At 44.1% G+C, this 15021-nt stretch overlaps 2 protein-coding genes across 3 annotated transcripts; both read left to right on the top strand.

The window, feature by feature from the left end:
* The first annotated feature begins 329 nt into the window (after positions 1-329).
* Positions 330-5555, top strand: mvb12a (multivesicular body subunit 12A). The gene is made up of 10 exons (XM_068727017.1): positions 330-437; positions 1664-1753; positions 2687-2770; positions 2897-2996; positions 3356-3485; positions 3668-3808; positions 4035-4144; positions 4286-4344; positions 4534-4599; positions 4720-5555. Exons 2-10 carry the CDS (start codon positions 1664-1666, stop codon positions 4804-4806), a joined length of 867 nt encoding a protein of 288 aa, XP_068583118.1. The 5' UTR covers positions 330-437; the 3' UTR covers positions 4807-5555.
* A 1388-nt stretch (positions 5556-6943) lies between these two features.
* On the top strand, positions 6944-14635 carry LOC137885292 (transcription factor AP-4-like). Of its 2 annotated transcripts, none has more exons than XM_068727502.1 (7): positions 6944-7311; positions 9471-9636; positions 9719-9817; positions 10304-10474; positions 11119-11267; positions 11383-11551; positions 11649-14635. In XM_068727502.1, exons 1-7 carry the CDS (start codon positions 7223-7225, stop codon positions 11802-11804), a joined length of 999 nt encoding a protein of 332 aa, XP_068583603.1. In that variant the 5' UTR covers positions 6944-7222; the 3' UTR covers positions 11805-14635. The 2 variants fall into 2 exon arrangements, with proteins under 2 accessions (XP_068583603.1, XP_068583602.1); XM_068727501.1 differs by having other exon boundaries at positions 11119-11265; positions 11374-11551; positions 11649-11811.
* Positions 14636-15021: the final 386 nt, after the last annotated feature.

The raw sequence follows: 15021 nt of genomic DNA, 5'->3' as shown, positions 1-15021 counted from the left end.
CTAGTTATATCTGCAGTGGCCTGTGTGTTTGTTGTGAACGAGCCAAAAACAGGCTAAATGTTTATATTTCGCCCTTTGTTAATTGGGCGCACGAACAACACAAACCGCCGTAGAACCGCAGAACACCACACGTAACAGTGCGGGTACACGTTAAGCAGTGCAATAAAAAACATGTTTAATGCATGTATGGCGTGAAATTGGACAACAGACTGTGTGTCTCTCTGACTGTTGTAATGCTGCCATCTTGCGTTCAGACTCGAGTCGGCGTTGAGCGGTGACGTCTTGCCCCGTGGGCTGACGGGAGTTGGAGTCGGAAGGGATTCAGTACTTCCTGCTTACAGGAAGAACACCCTAAAAAATTCCGGCTGTTAACTAAAACGTTGTTTGCGTGCCAAACCGTTTCGCTTCGAAGAGACAGACGTGGGTACAGAGACAGAGTAAGTATTTATTTTTTATGGTTTTATTAGTCGACTCCCGCAACAAAAGCGAGGGAGCTCATTTTGAACAAGATGCGGCGAAGTTTTGTCAATGGAACAGAGGCTGCTATTGTAAAGTAAACTCGCCTTATCATGTAAGTTAACTTAAACAAGTCCCCGTCTGAAGTGAACTTTAATTCGGTTGTTTTTATTCGTAGCTCTATTACAATACACGTGAGCTTGTTTGGAAGTATGGAAGTATGATACAATTAAAGCAAAGCAATGAAAGTGTCAAAACCCACCGTGGATTGATTTAACTGCACGTACCTGGTGTTGACGTCCCACCCTGATACCAAACAGAGTTCACACAATAACAATTAGTGGCTTATTACGTAAGCAAGTAGGATGTAGGGAAGTAAATGCATTCATTCATCTGTCCTCATTTTACGTTCTCACTTAAAATGTTTAATCCATTAGTTTACTTTCATTTAAACATTTTTATTCGTTCAGATTTTTTGCTTTATTCTGAGTTGTCAGTTTCTGGGTATTTGATATGTATCAGACCAATAGCAGAAAAAAAAAAAGATTTGAAAGAAATGATTTTCACATCAATTTAATGAAGTACTTTCATTTGTCATTTTCTTTATTTTCTTTATTTGCCAAAAGTTTCATGATATAAATATTGTGATATAAAATGACATATCCCTTGATAGAGGACTTTATCAACCCTTATTCTCTACCGGAATAAAGAACGTTTTAAATCTAAAACAAACGTCTCCTAAAAAGGGGAATGCAGAACTTCCTATTTCACTGCTGTAGTTTGGGAGGAATTCTTGCTCTGGACAGCGTCTTTCTGTCCTAAATGTAGCTTAGGGAGAACGTTCATTCTTAGACTCAATGGGAGCCTGTTTACCTTTAGTGAGTCCTTTCCTTAAGTCACATGGACACAGCAAATCGGTTCACAATGCCAACCAGTCTCAGAGAAAGCACATATTACACACACACACACACACACACACACACACACACACACACACACACACACACACACAGATAAAGACAATCTCTGCTACCATCGTAGTGTAATTTCAATAAAAACCTCCACTGTCATGTGAGGACCTGACAAGATTTTATGTATGCTTGCCTCTGGCATTAAAACACACACGTACATATTGTTGTCCTTCCTTCCAGATGTAGCCAGATGTGACTTCCTTATTTACGCTACTGTTCCCTTTTCTCTTCCTCAGATGTCTTTGATGGAGCATGGGGTAGTCCGGCCAGTTACAGCGGTGGCGTGGACCTCCAACACCGGCACCTGCCCCAGGGATTACACACTGGTATATATATATATACTTATACAGAGATTAATGTTGTATACAACTGTTCATATACAATAGTACATTGTTGCCACTGGAGTAACAATGTTAAACCATTTAAAAAAACTACCAAATCCTTCCCTTCCTTGCTTTAATAACTGACAACCTGAAAGACTCCTTCTGTACTGTGGTGTACTGTGGTGTACTGTGGCACAACAAAGTACATTTTTACAGGGTTAAAATTGGCACGACATCCAGCAGCATTGGAGTGAAGTGAAATGTTGTCGGCGGGCAGTTTTCGTGTGTTGATGTATTCACAAGCATTTTTAGAATACTCTCAGAGAGCTCCTAACTTAGCCTCAATAAATTCCATCAAGGAGTCCTTGTTTTAGGAGCGATTTAGGAAACTTCTCTGAGCGCGGCAGGGACGGAAACTGTTACTGTAGTGAGGCGCTGTGGTTGAGCCCGTTGCTGGGTATGACGCACTCTGTTAAAGAGATGTGATTGGTTGAAAAACCTGCACACTTAGTGATGATGGGCATAGAGTGAATAGAATTTCATGAACGTCTCTGTTGGATACGTTGTAAGCCGTACTATAAAGGTAGGCAGTGGGTGAGAGTTGTGAGCACAGACATTGTCCTTGATCCATCCAATCTGAAGTGTTTCATTAACTGTCATGTCATTCCACATTGGGAGAACATTTCTCTCTGCCTCGTCGTCTTTCCGTGATTTTCACCTCTTGCTAAAGAGACCCTGAAGGAGAATAGTGAAGTCGAGCGTCACTTTTCAGTCACAAGCCCAACTTCTTAGCCACCACTCGCGTCTGGGCGCTCTCTTTGTGCCCCAACTTGCCAAATTGACTTCCCCTCATGACGTGTCCATTTATCACCTTGTTAGTGATGTCAGGTGTAGTATTCCTAAATGTACGTCTTCTCTTTCTCTGTCCCTCTGCAGATCAGCATCACAGAAGACGGAGCGGCAGCGAACTTTACTCGCAGCTTTGCCATAAAATCTGGATATTACCTCTGTTACAGCAAGGTAGCAGAGAGAGGGAGATCAAACCACAGCTGCACTTTTAACTATTTGATAGACATATTACGTGTGTATTGCACTTGTCCCCCCCTGTCTTCCATAAATGGACTGTCTCTCTCTCTCTCTCTCTAGGACTTGACAGCTGGCATGGTAGTGTCGGACATTCAGATGATCTCAGACAAGGAGTCTATTCCTCCTGGCTACTGCTATATAGCAGAGCACCTCGAAGCGAGTGAGTACATACACACTCACATTTTTGTCTTTCGACACGTGTGAGCATCACAACTAAGTTCCCCATCCTTTACCCTGACTTCAGCATAGCTCTAATCTTAACCTTCAAACGAGTAGTAGTGAGGACTGGCCAACATGTCCTCACAATGCACAAGTGTCCTCACTACGATGGTGGAAAGCTGCATCGGTCCTTGCGAAGATAGCAGTGCAAGCGCACACACACACACACATTCCTGATATTTGATGTTTTTCTGGTATTTGATGTTTTTTCTGGTATTTGATGTCTTATTTACACTCTGTGTGTGTGTGTGTGTGTGTGTGTGTGTGTGTGTGTGTGTGTGTGTGTGTGTGTGTGTCCAGAGGCCTCCGTTTGGAAGAAGAAACGTGTGTGTGTCCGCGTCGTCCCAGTGGGCAGTGTGGACACAGCTGTGTTGGATGTCAAAGTGACAGCCAAAAGCAAAATGATGTTGCAGCACTACACATATGTGGGGTTGGTAACTTTCACACACGCAAACGTTTGACTTACATCAATTTTTTTTTTTTATCAAAGCGATTCTTAAATCCCGTAACCCCCGAACACGGTGGTCAGCATTCGGGTGTGCATTCAGTTCTTCATTTGTAGTGACGCCTGTGGGTACGCGTGTCATTTAACGTGTCTTTCCCCCCCCCCAGAGACATCCATGGCTACGTGTTGTGGTGCAGAAAGGGACTTTTTTCCAGCCCCGTGCCTCAAGCGATGCCCCGCAGCGTCAGCCTGGACATCCGCAGGATCTCATTGGACCAGCCGTCTGCTCTCCTGCCCCTTCGACCCAGGTCCGCCGCTTATTTAATGCCTCGAGAATAATTCGCAAAATTGATACTTGTCGTTGTTTATTCAGGGACATGGACAGGGATTGGAAAATGAACATTTGTAACCAATGAGACATATTTTTTGTGTTTCTCTCCATAAAAAGTGTAGGTCAAAATCAGAGAGAATTACATTTTGTAACTCAACAGTAGAGGACAGTTGGCATAAATACCTATCTATTTGTTTCCGCAGCAACCCCCCTCAGCCACTGCCACAAAACAAACTGAGTCAGAGACGCCACAGCCTCAAAAGCAAGGACAACTCGGACAAACCTGCTGACGGCAGCCTGCAGGGGATCACAGGTACTCCAAGTCTCCCCTCACACACACACACACACACACACACACACACACACACACACACACACACACACACACACACACAGGAAACTTATTGCTTATTTCTCACAGCAGGCAACTCACTCGTCTCTTCCCTCTCTGCAGCTTTAGATGGAGTTCCCTTTAGCCTTCACCCAAAGTTCGATATCCAGGCAAACGGCATGGTGCGTTTTGATATTTTCCAACCATACTTAAGTGATGAATTTCATTTCAAAACGCAGCTGTTTTTATCTCTCACTGTATGCAAGCTTCTAATACGAACATGTATTCATCTCTCTCTCTCTCTCTCTCTCTCTCTCTCTCTCTCTCTCTCTCTCTCTCTCTCTCTCTCTCTCTCTCTCTCTCTCTCTCAGGCCCTTCAGCTGAACTCTCAATTAAACAACATTCGTATAAAGTCCCTTCAAGACATTGAAAATGAGGTATGGTCACATCTGACTCTCAATGTCAGCCCTGTGATCCTTGAATTAAGACCACGCAATTATCCAAACAGAGAATACACTCACTTTGCTCTGTTTTTTTTTGTTGTTGTTTTTTTATAGTATAACTACACTTTTGCGGTGGAGGAATCTGCTGCAAAGAGAACCAGACCATCGGTGCCAACAGGAGGCGCCCAAACAGCTCAGTGATCTTTGAACTTTGACGAAAGCAACAATATCGGACTTGTGCGTTTTGCTCGGTCCGAAGGCGTCCGGCGCGACACCTCCCATCATGGTACAGACGAAGGAAGACCTCGCCTACATGTACACCGTAGGCTTCTGATGTTAGGCTCGACAATCGTACTTCACAGGGTTTTCCCCATGCGTTCCTTTTTATTTGCCAAGTCTACACTCCGTTACCGTCTTCAAGCATTCCAAGTTTCTACTTGCCAGATAAAAGGAAAATGTTTTATCACATCACAAAGATGCACTTTCCCTTTTAGGATGTCTGCTGCTTGCTCTGTCGAATGTTACCCGATGTCCTTCAGTGCTACGCATCTTTTAATCGTTTGAATCGTAATTTTGAACTTTGCTGCAGACGTCTTAACTGAGGTCAACAGATACACGAACATATCTAAATGTAGGATGTAGTGTATTTCTTGTATGAAGAGTAGCTTACTACTACAGGTTTGTATTATTCCAGAAATGCGTAATATATCCTATTTTCAGGTGAATGGAGAGAAGGTTGTATATTTAGCTCTGTGTGTTCGTCATATTTACGATATGTGGGGGGAAAAGGGGGAGAGAATGTGGTTGTTTGTTTTTTTTTAACTATCAGCCGGAATAAGGACCAAATATTTATCTTTGACATTGTACAATATATAAAGACATGTTGTTTTATTGTCTGCATAGTACACTTTTATTGCATGGGAAAAAAAATAAAAACCAAAGAAACACTACTTCTCCTCTACTTGCGGTTTTGTTGTTGACATACAGCACCGCCTTAGAGATTAAGCCACTCTGCATTTAAGGCACATTTGATAAATTAAGTTTGAAATGCAGCTTGAGAATGTAAATTGTGTACAATTTGATTATGTGCGGTAGGCGACGACGAGAAGAGCGAAACATCGTTTGTAGTCCGAAGAGATGTTTTCATTGCGGTCGCCTCACCTGAGCAGTGAGTGGTTCAAAAGGAAGGATGTGGACAAAGGCAACAGGTGTGATCTTTAAATCGATGTGTGCTGTTTTTTTTAGTTTATGCACACCACCACATGCTGAACAGAGAAAGTGGTTCATTCATTCTTCCTGCTTTTGACTTTCCAAGCTCGGATTCATATCAGTAGTCTCTGAGAGACAAATCGTGTCTTGTAGATTAAACACCAGAACACACTGTTGCTAAAATCCTCACTCACAGAAGAAAAAAAAAAAAAAAAAAAGCTTAACTAAAAATGGTGATTTTATTGCCAATTCTGGATCTGGATTTCCATTATATCCAAAATATGCCATTTTATTCCACCCTCCGAGTATTCTGCATCTCTTCACAAACACTCTGCTTCTACAGATCTACACGTTTACAGCTCTTTTGACGGTAACATTGTACATGTAAATGCAGAAACAAACGTTACGGTGCATTACTGCCACCTGCTGTACGGTGTTGGATTGTCAATAACGGACATGTTACGTATACATGAGCTTTAACATCATCGTCTCCCTGCATAGTAAGCTGTTGTGCAACCTGTTAGGTAAAATGCTTCATGCGTTTTGTAAATGATTTGCTTCAAAACTTGTATTTTTTTCTTGAATGACAAATATATATCACAAGTTACTAAACTCCAAATTGCTTGTTTTGACCCAACAATCCAAAGGGATTTAATTTATACTGATGTATAAAAAAAAAGAGCTGGTAATCTAGACATGATAAGAGTTATACATATTTATAATATAAAACCAAACAATAAGTGATTTAATTCCTCGTGGTGTGAACATCTGTAATTTAAGTGAATTGTGCAGATAATTAAGCGTAGCTACGGTAAAGTATTTCAGCAGTGTGTCATATACACACAACCCACTCATGTTAGTTAATGTTACTAATGCTGATACTTGTGTTATTACACCGTTATTTAGCTTCCATTTTCTGTATGAAGGTGATCTGTGCAGCAATGCAGTCACACACTGGCTCTCTTTCTGGTCTGTTTGTTCTGCTTTCCGGAAAACGGGCTCTGATTCCAACCAGCTGTTTCCCGCCTCGCACAGATCAGCTGCACGCACACACACACACACATACACACATACACACACACGTAGTAGGCGGAGGCATCAGTCAGACACACACACACACACACACAGACACGTAGTAGGCGGAGGCAAGAAGCCACACACACACATTGGAGGGAACCCCATCAGCTGTGGGAAGCAACACAGCTTGAACTTACTTTTATTTTTCTAAGTCTATTCTTCAGATTGGCACATTTTGAAGCCGTGTTTTAGATATGCGCCATTGAGGAGTACAGCGAGAGCTCGGTGCTAAAAACGTACATCATCAGTATTTTAACAAGGACAGCAGTGGAGGAAGAAGGGAAGAAAAAAAAAACAGAAAACACGGACTACAGAAGGTGGCTTTGAAAGCATGGAATATTTCATGATGCCGACAGACAAGATAGCGTCCTTACAGCATTTCAAGAAGACGGAGAAGGATGTTATTGGAGGTCTCTGCAGGTGTGTAGCTGACTATTCTTCTGTTGATACGAAACCGCTTGCACAAATCACCCCTCGTGTCGCTGTAGTGTGTATGTGTGTGTGTGTGTGTGTGAGAGAGATGCAGCCCGACTTCAGTTAGCATGCTAGGTGTTAGCTTCGCTGCGATGTCTTGGCAGCAGGAGCATGGTTGTAGAAATTAGCAGCTTGTTGGCCAGCTGCTGCTGCAGTTGGCGGCGAGGATATAGAAGATATTTCAGCTAATGTTATTACACTGGCTGGTCAGGTAACGTGTAATAACATAAAGGGCTTGTTCGCAGCCATTCCGCTCACAAATATGTAAATCAGCGCCATGAAATCGATACATTTGCTTCCAGTTGAACGCCAACCACGTGGTAGTTAACGTGTTCCCCGCCGCTCCGCTGCTATACACCAAATCACATGTCTGAAACCAGTTTCGTACACCCGCTGCCATTTTTACCAAATTACGTGTATAGTATAACGTACATGTCGAGGTGTTGAATGCGGCTACGTGAATTTGGGGGGGTTCGGCTTTACTATGTGCGTAGCAGCCATGGTCGTGTCGTGTGCTAAAATTAGCTTAGCATGGCTAACTAGTTAGCTACCAGCACGCACTCGTTTTCTCGCCGTGTTGTGGCTGCACGGACTCGCTTTCACGCGCGTGTGTGTGTACTAGCGTGTTGAACCGAACCGTGTCGTCTCATAAGTGTGACGGGGGGGGGGGCCGTGTATCTTCGTTCCGGAGCAGCAGACCAGAGCGTGACTGCTAGCTTAGTGCTATACGGTAGAAAGCATTGTTCTCCATGATGCCAGGGGGCCTGCAGCAGCTGCTGCTGCTGGCGGAGTCACATTTCACTGCTGCTGCTGCCGCCGCCGTCCAGACTGTCCGACGCGCCCTCCGGCGGCCATGTTGAAGGTCCGCAGCTCCAGCTGACAACAGCTGACTTCACCTCCAAACTTTAATAACACCGGCACGTTTCAAACTGCGTGGGGTGGATGTATTTGTTTTTATGTGTCGTTTCTGATAGATGTGTGGAGACATGACGATAGTAAACACGGTGATGGGCTGAAGTCGCCCTTTGACATTTGCTCAACTACATGGTTTCATCAGAGGACAATATATCCTCATGTTTATTAAAGCCCACTTACATCTCAATCTAAGCACGCGCACACAAAATAACTTTAATCCCAATACACCAAATTAAGCCCTAAATGTTGCTTATGCTCCGCAGTCTGCTCTACATTCATTGTAAGGGCTTTAACCGGTAGATTAAGATGTATGTAAGAAAGCTTTTCAAAATAAGATTAAACTGAGGCACATAATTAAGCAATTCAAATATTTATGGTCATACATAATGAGATAATAAAGGTGTTTTGGGTTTTTTGCAGCTTTTTAGCTAAATTTAGCTCTGAGCATTAGTGTATGGCTGCACACCCACACACTCATCTTTTATAGAGAATAACTCTTTAGAGCCACGTGTCCGCTGTTTCATTTCTGTAAACATCTTCTTTTTGGCACCAGAATCACATTTGGACTTAATGGTTCACGCATTTCTGCCCTTGAGTAAACATGACAAAGAGGGGTTTGCCACCATAACATCCAATCGTGCCTGTGTGTGTGTGTGTGTGTGTGTGTGTGTGTGTGTGTGTGTGTGTGTGTGTGTGTGTGTGTGTGTGTGTGTGTGTGTGTGAGGGGGCACTGAGTTCAGCCAAACTCAAAGATCTCCAGGCGACTAAACCGAGGAATGTGAGGTCAAGACTAAACTCTGTTAAAGGGTCCAGGTTAAAGGTTTAAGTAGTCCGTGTCAGAGATCAGATTATTGCTAATCGTTGCTGTTTATTTTAACCTTGACCAAGAAGAGCAGATTTGTGTCAGAGATGTGTGTTGTTAGCTGTTTTATTTATATATATGTGTGTGTGTGTGTGTGTGTGTGTGTGTGTGTGTGTGTGTGTGTGTGTGTGTGTGTGTGTTATCTTTTTATTTTTGCTGTTTTCTGTGATGTTGACAGCGTGTTGTAAGGAGAAACTTTCATCCAGAATTAAAAGGAGGATCAAATGTGCGTCTGAGTGTCTTCTCATTGGACACGATGCCCCCCCCCCCCCTCCCGGCGTGGACAGAATAACGAGCGTCTCTTTTTCTCGTGACCTTGCTCCCTCAGCCTGGCCAACATCCCCCTCAGCCCGGAGACGGCCCAGGACCAGGAGAGACGAATCCGCCGCGAGATCGCCAACAGCAACGAGCGCCGGCGCATGCAGAGCATCAACGCGGGCTTCCAGTCTCTCAAAACACTCCTGCCCCACACAGACGGGGAGAAGCTCAGCAAGGTGCGGAGAACACGACACAATGTTCCGCTTTCGGTCCGTGCATCAAACCCGTATTCACTTTATTTTGGTCCGTCCCCGCCAGGCGGCCATCTTGCAGCAGACATCGGACTACATCTTTGCCTTGGAGCAGGAAAAGACGCAGCTCCTGGCACAGAACAACCAGCTCAAGCGCTTCATCCAGGTAAAACCCCTGTGCCATTGTTTTTCATTATAGTGATTGTGTCAATGAATGAATGCAGCCCAAGCCACGGCCTGTATGCTCTCTCTGTGTGTGTGTCTGTGACAAAGCGGCAGTGTTTGACCTGCGAATGAGAACAGGCTGCACAACCTGTAATAATTATGTTTGCATACTTGTAAGTCTGGGAAATATATTCTTTCACCGGCCCAAAAAGGTCTTCTCATTGAGTTCCACCAGCAGCACAAAGACACTGTAGTCCTTCCTCCATCCGTATTCAGCCATGTGAGGAATGTGTGTTTACCCGTTTCTTTTGTTTTCCACTCTGTTGGTTCACCTGGCGCTTTGTCGTCTCGCCCCAAAACGGCCGATGGTTCAGCTCGGCACAAGCGGCGCGTGTCTTACTTTAAAAAAAAAAATTTCAAAATAGAGCGGAGACTTCTCACGATCTGTGCAAACGGTTGTTTTACATTTAACCGTGTCGCCTCCCAGGAGTTCAGCGGCTCATCGCCCAAGAGGAGGCGAGCGGAGGAGAAGGACGAAGGGATCGGGTCTCCAGACACGCTGGAGGAGGAGAAGGTGGAGGAGGTGAGGAGGGAGATGTTAGAGCTGCGACAGCAACTGGACAAGGAGCGCTCGGCTCGTATGCAGCTGGAGGAACAGGTGAGCCGACGACAGAAGTTCAGGAGTCTTACAGGTGTTCTCTCAATCTGTTATATTGATTTCACCATCAGTTGACTGTGAAGCTGTTCATGTTAAGTTGTTTGTGAGAACATCACCAATAGGACCGGTATGAAACCGTCTTTTCTGTTGTTAAACGCTGTTCAGCTTCTACTCGGTATCTGGGTCCTGCACACGACTATCAGCCACCTCACCAGAGTGGTGGCTGGTGGTTGATGGCAGAATGACCAGTTAGTTCCTGATAGGCTCACATCCTGGATCTACCCGAAAAGCAGGTTACGACAATGGGGACTGAACAGGTGGTGAGAGAGAAAAGTAAACAGCAGTGGAGATGCAGGGTTCAGATAATTATAGAGAGTCAAAAAACTGCACAATGGAGTACAATAGAAAAGCAAATCTTGGAATGAAATTGGAAACAAATAAGGCTATCCTACTAGTTTTATCGTTTAACGTGAATCAGTCACAGTAGCATTCATTGCTCTTGGTTTCTGCAGACGTAATTATTGTGATGGTGACGCCGTAGTTCTGCAGTCATTTTAAAGGCCTTTTCGCTGTGTTTGGAGTTGCCTTTAAAGGTCTGCTCTCGCTGTGGCTAACCGGCGCCCTGCTGTGTGTTTCGTGTCCAGGTGCGATCTCTGAACAGCCAGCTGCAGCCGGAGCGTCTGAAGGTGATCACTCAGCAGGTGGAGGAGGAGCAGGCGCTCCTCCAGAGCCAGACGCTGCTACGCCTGCAGCAGATCCACGCCGCCGACCGACGGCCACACAGTCCACAGGTCAGAGGCGCTCTTGCGGCTCCGAACCGCTTTGAACTAAAAAAGGCTTCTGAAGTGAGGCGTTCTGGGCCGTGAGTAACGTAGTATTTTGTTGCGTGTCCCCCCTAGGTTCTGGCGTCTCCCGCTCCCACTCCCCCCCGCCCCCACCCACCACCCCACGGTCATCGTTCCGGCCCCGACACTAACCCAGCACCCCCACCATCACGTCACCGTTGTGACCATGAGCCCGTCTGTCCACACCGGCACCGTGTCCACGTCCAGGCAGAACCTGGACACTATTGTGCAGGTAGGAGTTTTTCGTTTTGTTCCTTTTGTCTTTCTCTCGGCGGCCTTGGAACCAGAGCCGCGGTCCTCAGTGTGTTTTCTCGCTGCGCTGCTTTCAGGCCATCCAGCACATCGAGCGCGCTCAGGAGAGGAGAGCGAGCGCCGAGGAGGAGCAGAGACGAGCCGTCATCGTTAGCCCCGCCCACGTCGCCATGGACACCGCCTGCTCGGACACAGACACCGACACAGAGGGCGAGGACTGCTCGATGAACTGATCCCCCCCCCCCCCCCCCCCCCCCCCATCATGGACTCACATACACACACAAACACTTAAAATACCTACTCACTGTAAGATTCCCTCCAGGAGCTTGACTACTTTTTAAAAACAAAAAAATCTTTCTTTGGCATTATCCAAACTCCTAAATCCAGTGGTTAAGCTCTGTGTCAGTCTCGTACTGTAAAATCTCAAAAAACCAGTAGGATGGTCAGCGCTCAGAGGAGGCCCTGTGGGAATTCTAAAAGGCTGTTTTTCAACGTCAGAGCCGGTCTGTGGCTACTTGAAAGCTTTGAGGGTCTCCTCGTGTAAAAAAAAAAAAAAAAAAAAAAAAGCTCTCCGCATCAGTCCGTCCTCCTCGTGTGTTTTACGTGTGCCACACGCTGTCACCACTGGCACGCCGGCAGTATTATTCGTGCGACAAATTGATGGAGCCAGTACAGTGAAGAGTTGAATGTACCACCAAACACAATAAGCGAGCGGCTCTCGAATCTGAAAAAGGGACACGGAGCTGCAGTTATTTCTTCCCCAGTCTTAATCACTTTTGTTTCTCTTTTTGTTTCCTGGTGACGTTCTCGTGTCGCAAAAAAAAACCCAACTTAAAACTACAACAGAAGGCATTTCTAAATTAAAATAAGTTAGGGACAAATTAAAACTTAATTGCAAAGTAAATTTGAGGAAAGATGTTGAATGAAATTATGTCTGATTTACTTGAAAAAAAAACGTTGTTTTTGATATCTAAATAAGCCCTTAAAAAAATATAAGCTGTTGAACAATTTACATTAATCGTCTTTTAGTTTTAATGTTCTTCATGTTTTTGTTAACTCTTTTTTGTTGTTGTTTTCCTGTCAGGGTTACTGAATGTCGACGGTTAACATTTTGTTCTATTGAGATCAACGACTTAAGGTTGGATGTTTGTCGGGTTTTCACAGAGAACCGGAGGCCTTGAGATGAATCGTGGTTTTAAATGTTCTGATCTACTGGTGGTGGTTTCACCCCAACTTAAAAAAAAAAAAAAAGAAGGATGTTTTTATAAAACAGAACCAAATATTGCTTAATTTCCGGAAAACAAACAGCATTTTAGTGACTGTTATTAATTCTCACTTATTATTATTATTATTATTATTATTATTATTATTATGAGACAATTCGACTTGATCAAACGTCGTCCTTGCATATGAAAATATGTAACGTTTGGCTGATGTTTAAACCTGAAACCGATTGATCCACACGCTCGGTTCGAATGAAGGCTTCCGGTTTTCCTCCAAAGACTTCTTCCATCTTCTGCTCTTGGTTTGTTGATTTCAGTAACTATGCACTAGTTTTATGGTATTTATGCAATTCCATCTTCAGTCCATTAGTCGGTGTCATTTACAACGTGAGGTGAAGTTATCTATGCACCGTTGATGGGTGTGTACATTACACCTCCAGTCACAGAATGTAGGCCGTCTGTCAGCCGGGTGCTCCGCTGACCAGCAGTGAGCCGCGGCCCAAAACTCTCCACCTAACTCCACCCGTGGTCACGACTCATTACGCGTCTTCAGTCCAGTTTCGTCGTTTCCACAGCTTGGTATTGCTTAGAGAGCGGGGGGGGGGGGGTGTCTGGTTACGAATGACAGCAGATTTTGTGTTATCTCGTTGTGAGATATACATATATACTCACTTGAATATACATATAATACATCTTACTGAACTCCAACCCCCTAAAAAAAAAAGCATCATTTTTGGAAAAGGAATTCCCTGGAGAGGAGATGAGCAGCTGTTCTGTAGTAGAGTTCAGTGTCGGTGTTCAGTGCGTCAGGTGACACAACAAGTCCATAAAACTCTAATGAAAAGTACTGAACTGAATTGAAGATCTCTTCCCCCAAAAATCTCCCGTTTCTTTTTCTGAAAGGTGGCGCGTCTGTCCACCTCATGTTGCGTTGCTTATATTTGTCGGGACGTTGACTGGAAATCCCCGCCCGGAGCCTCCCTCCTGTCATACTCGATTTGATACGCTGACTTGATGCTGTAAACATTCCTTTTATTTGGATTTTGTATCTGTCTTTTGATCTCTTATATGTTCTGTTGCCAATTGAATGCATGTTACTAATTGCTGTTTTCTCTTCTCTAAAGCGGGCTCTTTTTTTTTTTTTTTTTTTTTTTTTTTTTTTGCAGGTTTCCTTTTTTTTTCTTTTTTTTTCTTACAAACACACGACTGATGCATTCAGTGTGAAACTGTCTTGTGTGAGACGTGCTGACATTTTTCACTCACTGAGTTCAGTTTTGTATCTGGGTAGACTAGTGTTTCTCTCGCCTCACACGGCGAGACATTCTGATGTGTTCTTTGTGAAACTTTGTTTCAGGGTTTGGTGCTTCGTCGACGGACGGTAAAGCCTTCAGGCCGGGTTTAGGCCGAGGTTTGCCATCAGTCGGCTGAACGCTTCTCCCCAAATGTTTCTGTATATTGTGTTGCAGCACTGTTGTCTTTTGGTGGAATTTGAGATATTTGATATGAAGCACTTGCTGTTCTGTACTGCCTGAATCAATGATGAGGAAGAATTATTTTTTTTGCCATTTATTTGTTTTGTAAACTCTTGCTGTGACGCGACTCAACAGCTGTTTATTGTGTTCTGCTTTTCTGTCCTTTCATTTGTCTTTCTTTGTCTGTTTTTTTTCCATTTTTGATGACAAGCATCATTTTTTTTTTTTTTTTATACTTTTGTGTTTTTGTTATTTTTTTCCCATCAGTCCAGGTCGATGAGAAGCTGTTATATTTTGTTTATAAAAACTTGGGTAAACAGGCCTTTGTAAAGATGAAAAAAAAATAAAATTTGTACTTTTTTTATTACACCCTTCTGCTTCCTCTGCTTTACCTAAAGGACGCATGGTATGGGCCCTTTTGTCCACCAGAGGGCGACATGGAGCGACTCCTTCAGCAGCAGCAGAAGAGAAGCTGCTGTGCTGCCTTGACTTCACATTTGTGATAAACAGCTGGAACACAGGCCTCCTTTAGGCTAAATACAATTACTACAGATATTCAGCTGTGAGAAGAAAGAATCACCGTTTGTCTCTGAATGCCGGTGTAGAAAGCAATAAATGCACTTCTGGATCCAAAGCTGCATATATAGAAGCTCATTAAAAAAAAAGCAATGACTTTTACACAGTAGGTGATAAAACTACAAGACCCACAGCGTGATCAGCCAGTTTCTACGTGCTTCTCTCTGCTCCGAGCGTTC

The sequence above is a fragment of the Cebidichthys violaceus genome, unplaced genomic scaffold (assembly GCF_023349555.1).
Source record: "Cebidichthys violaceus isolate CVI_PGR_0920_01 unplaced genomic scaffold, fCebVio1.0.p SCAF_4, whole genome shotgun sequence".
In the NCBI taxonomy this organism is placed as follows: Eukaryota; Metazoa; Chordata; class Actinopteri; order Perciformes; family Stichaeidae; genus Cebidichthys; species Cebidichthys violaceus.
Note: the sequence above shows the minus strand (reverse complement) of the source record. Positions and strands in the feature narration are given on the sequence as shown.

Excerpts from the sequence above, each read along its gene's own strand:
- mvb12a (XM_068727017.1), top strand. The coding sequence starts at position 1,664 with ATGTCTTTGATGGAGCATGGGGTAGTCCGGCCAGTTACAGCGGTGGCG. Across the intron at positions 2,771-2,896 it reads ATTACCTCTGTTACAGCAAG|GACTTGACAGCTGGCATGGT; the intron begins GTAGCAGAGAGA and ends CTCTCTCTCTAG. Across the intron at positions 3,486-3,667 it reads CAGCACTACACATATGTGGG|AGACATCCATGGCTACGTGT; the intron begins GTTGGTAACTTT and ends CCCCCCCCCCAG.
- LOC137885292 (XM_068727502.1), top strand. The coding sequence starts at position 7,223 with ATGGAATATTTCATGATGCCGACAGACAAGATAGCGTCCTTACAGCAT. Across the intron at positions 9,637-9,718 it reads ACGGGGAGAAGCTCAGCAAG|GCGGCCATCTTGCAGCAGAC; the intron begins GTGCGGAGAACA and ends CGTCCCCGCCAG. Across the intron at positions 10,475-11,118 it reads GTATGCAGCTGGAGGAACAG|GTGCGATCTCTGAACAGCCA; the intron begins GTGAGCCGACGA and ends TTTCGTGTCCAG.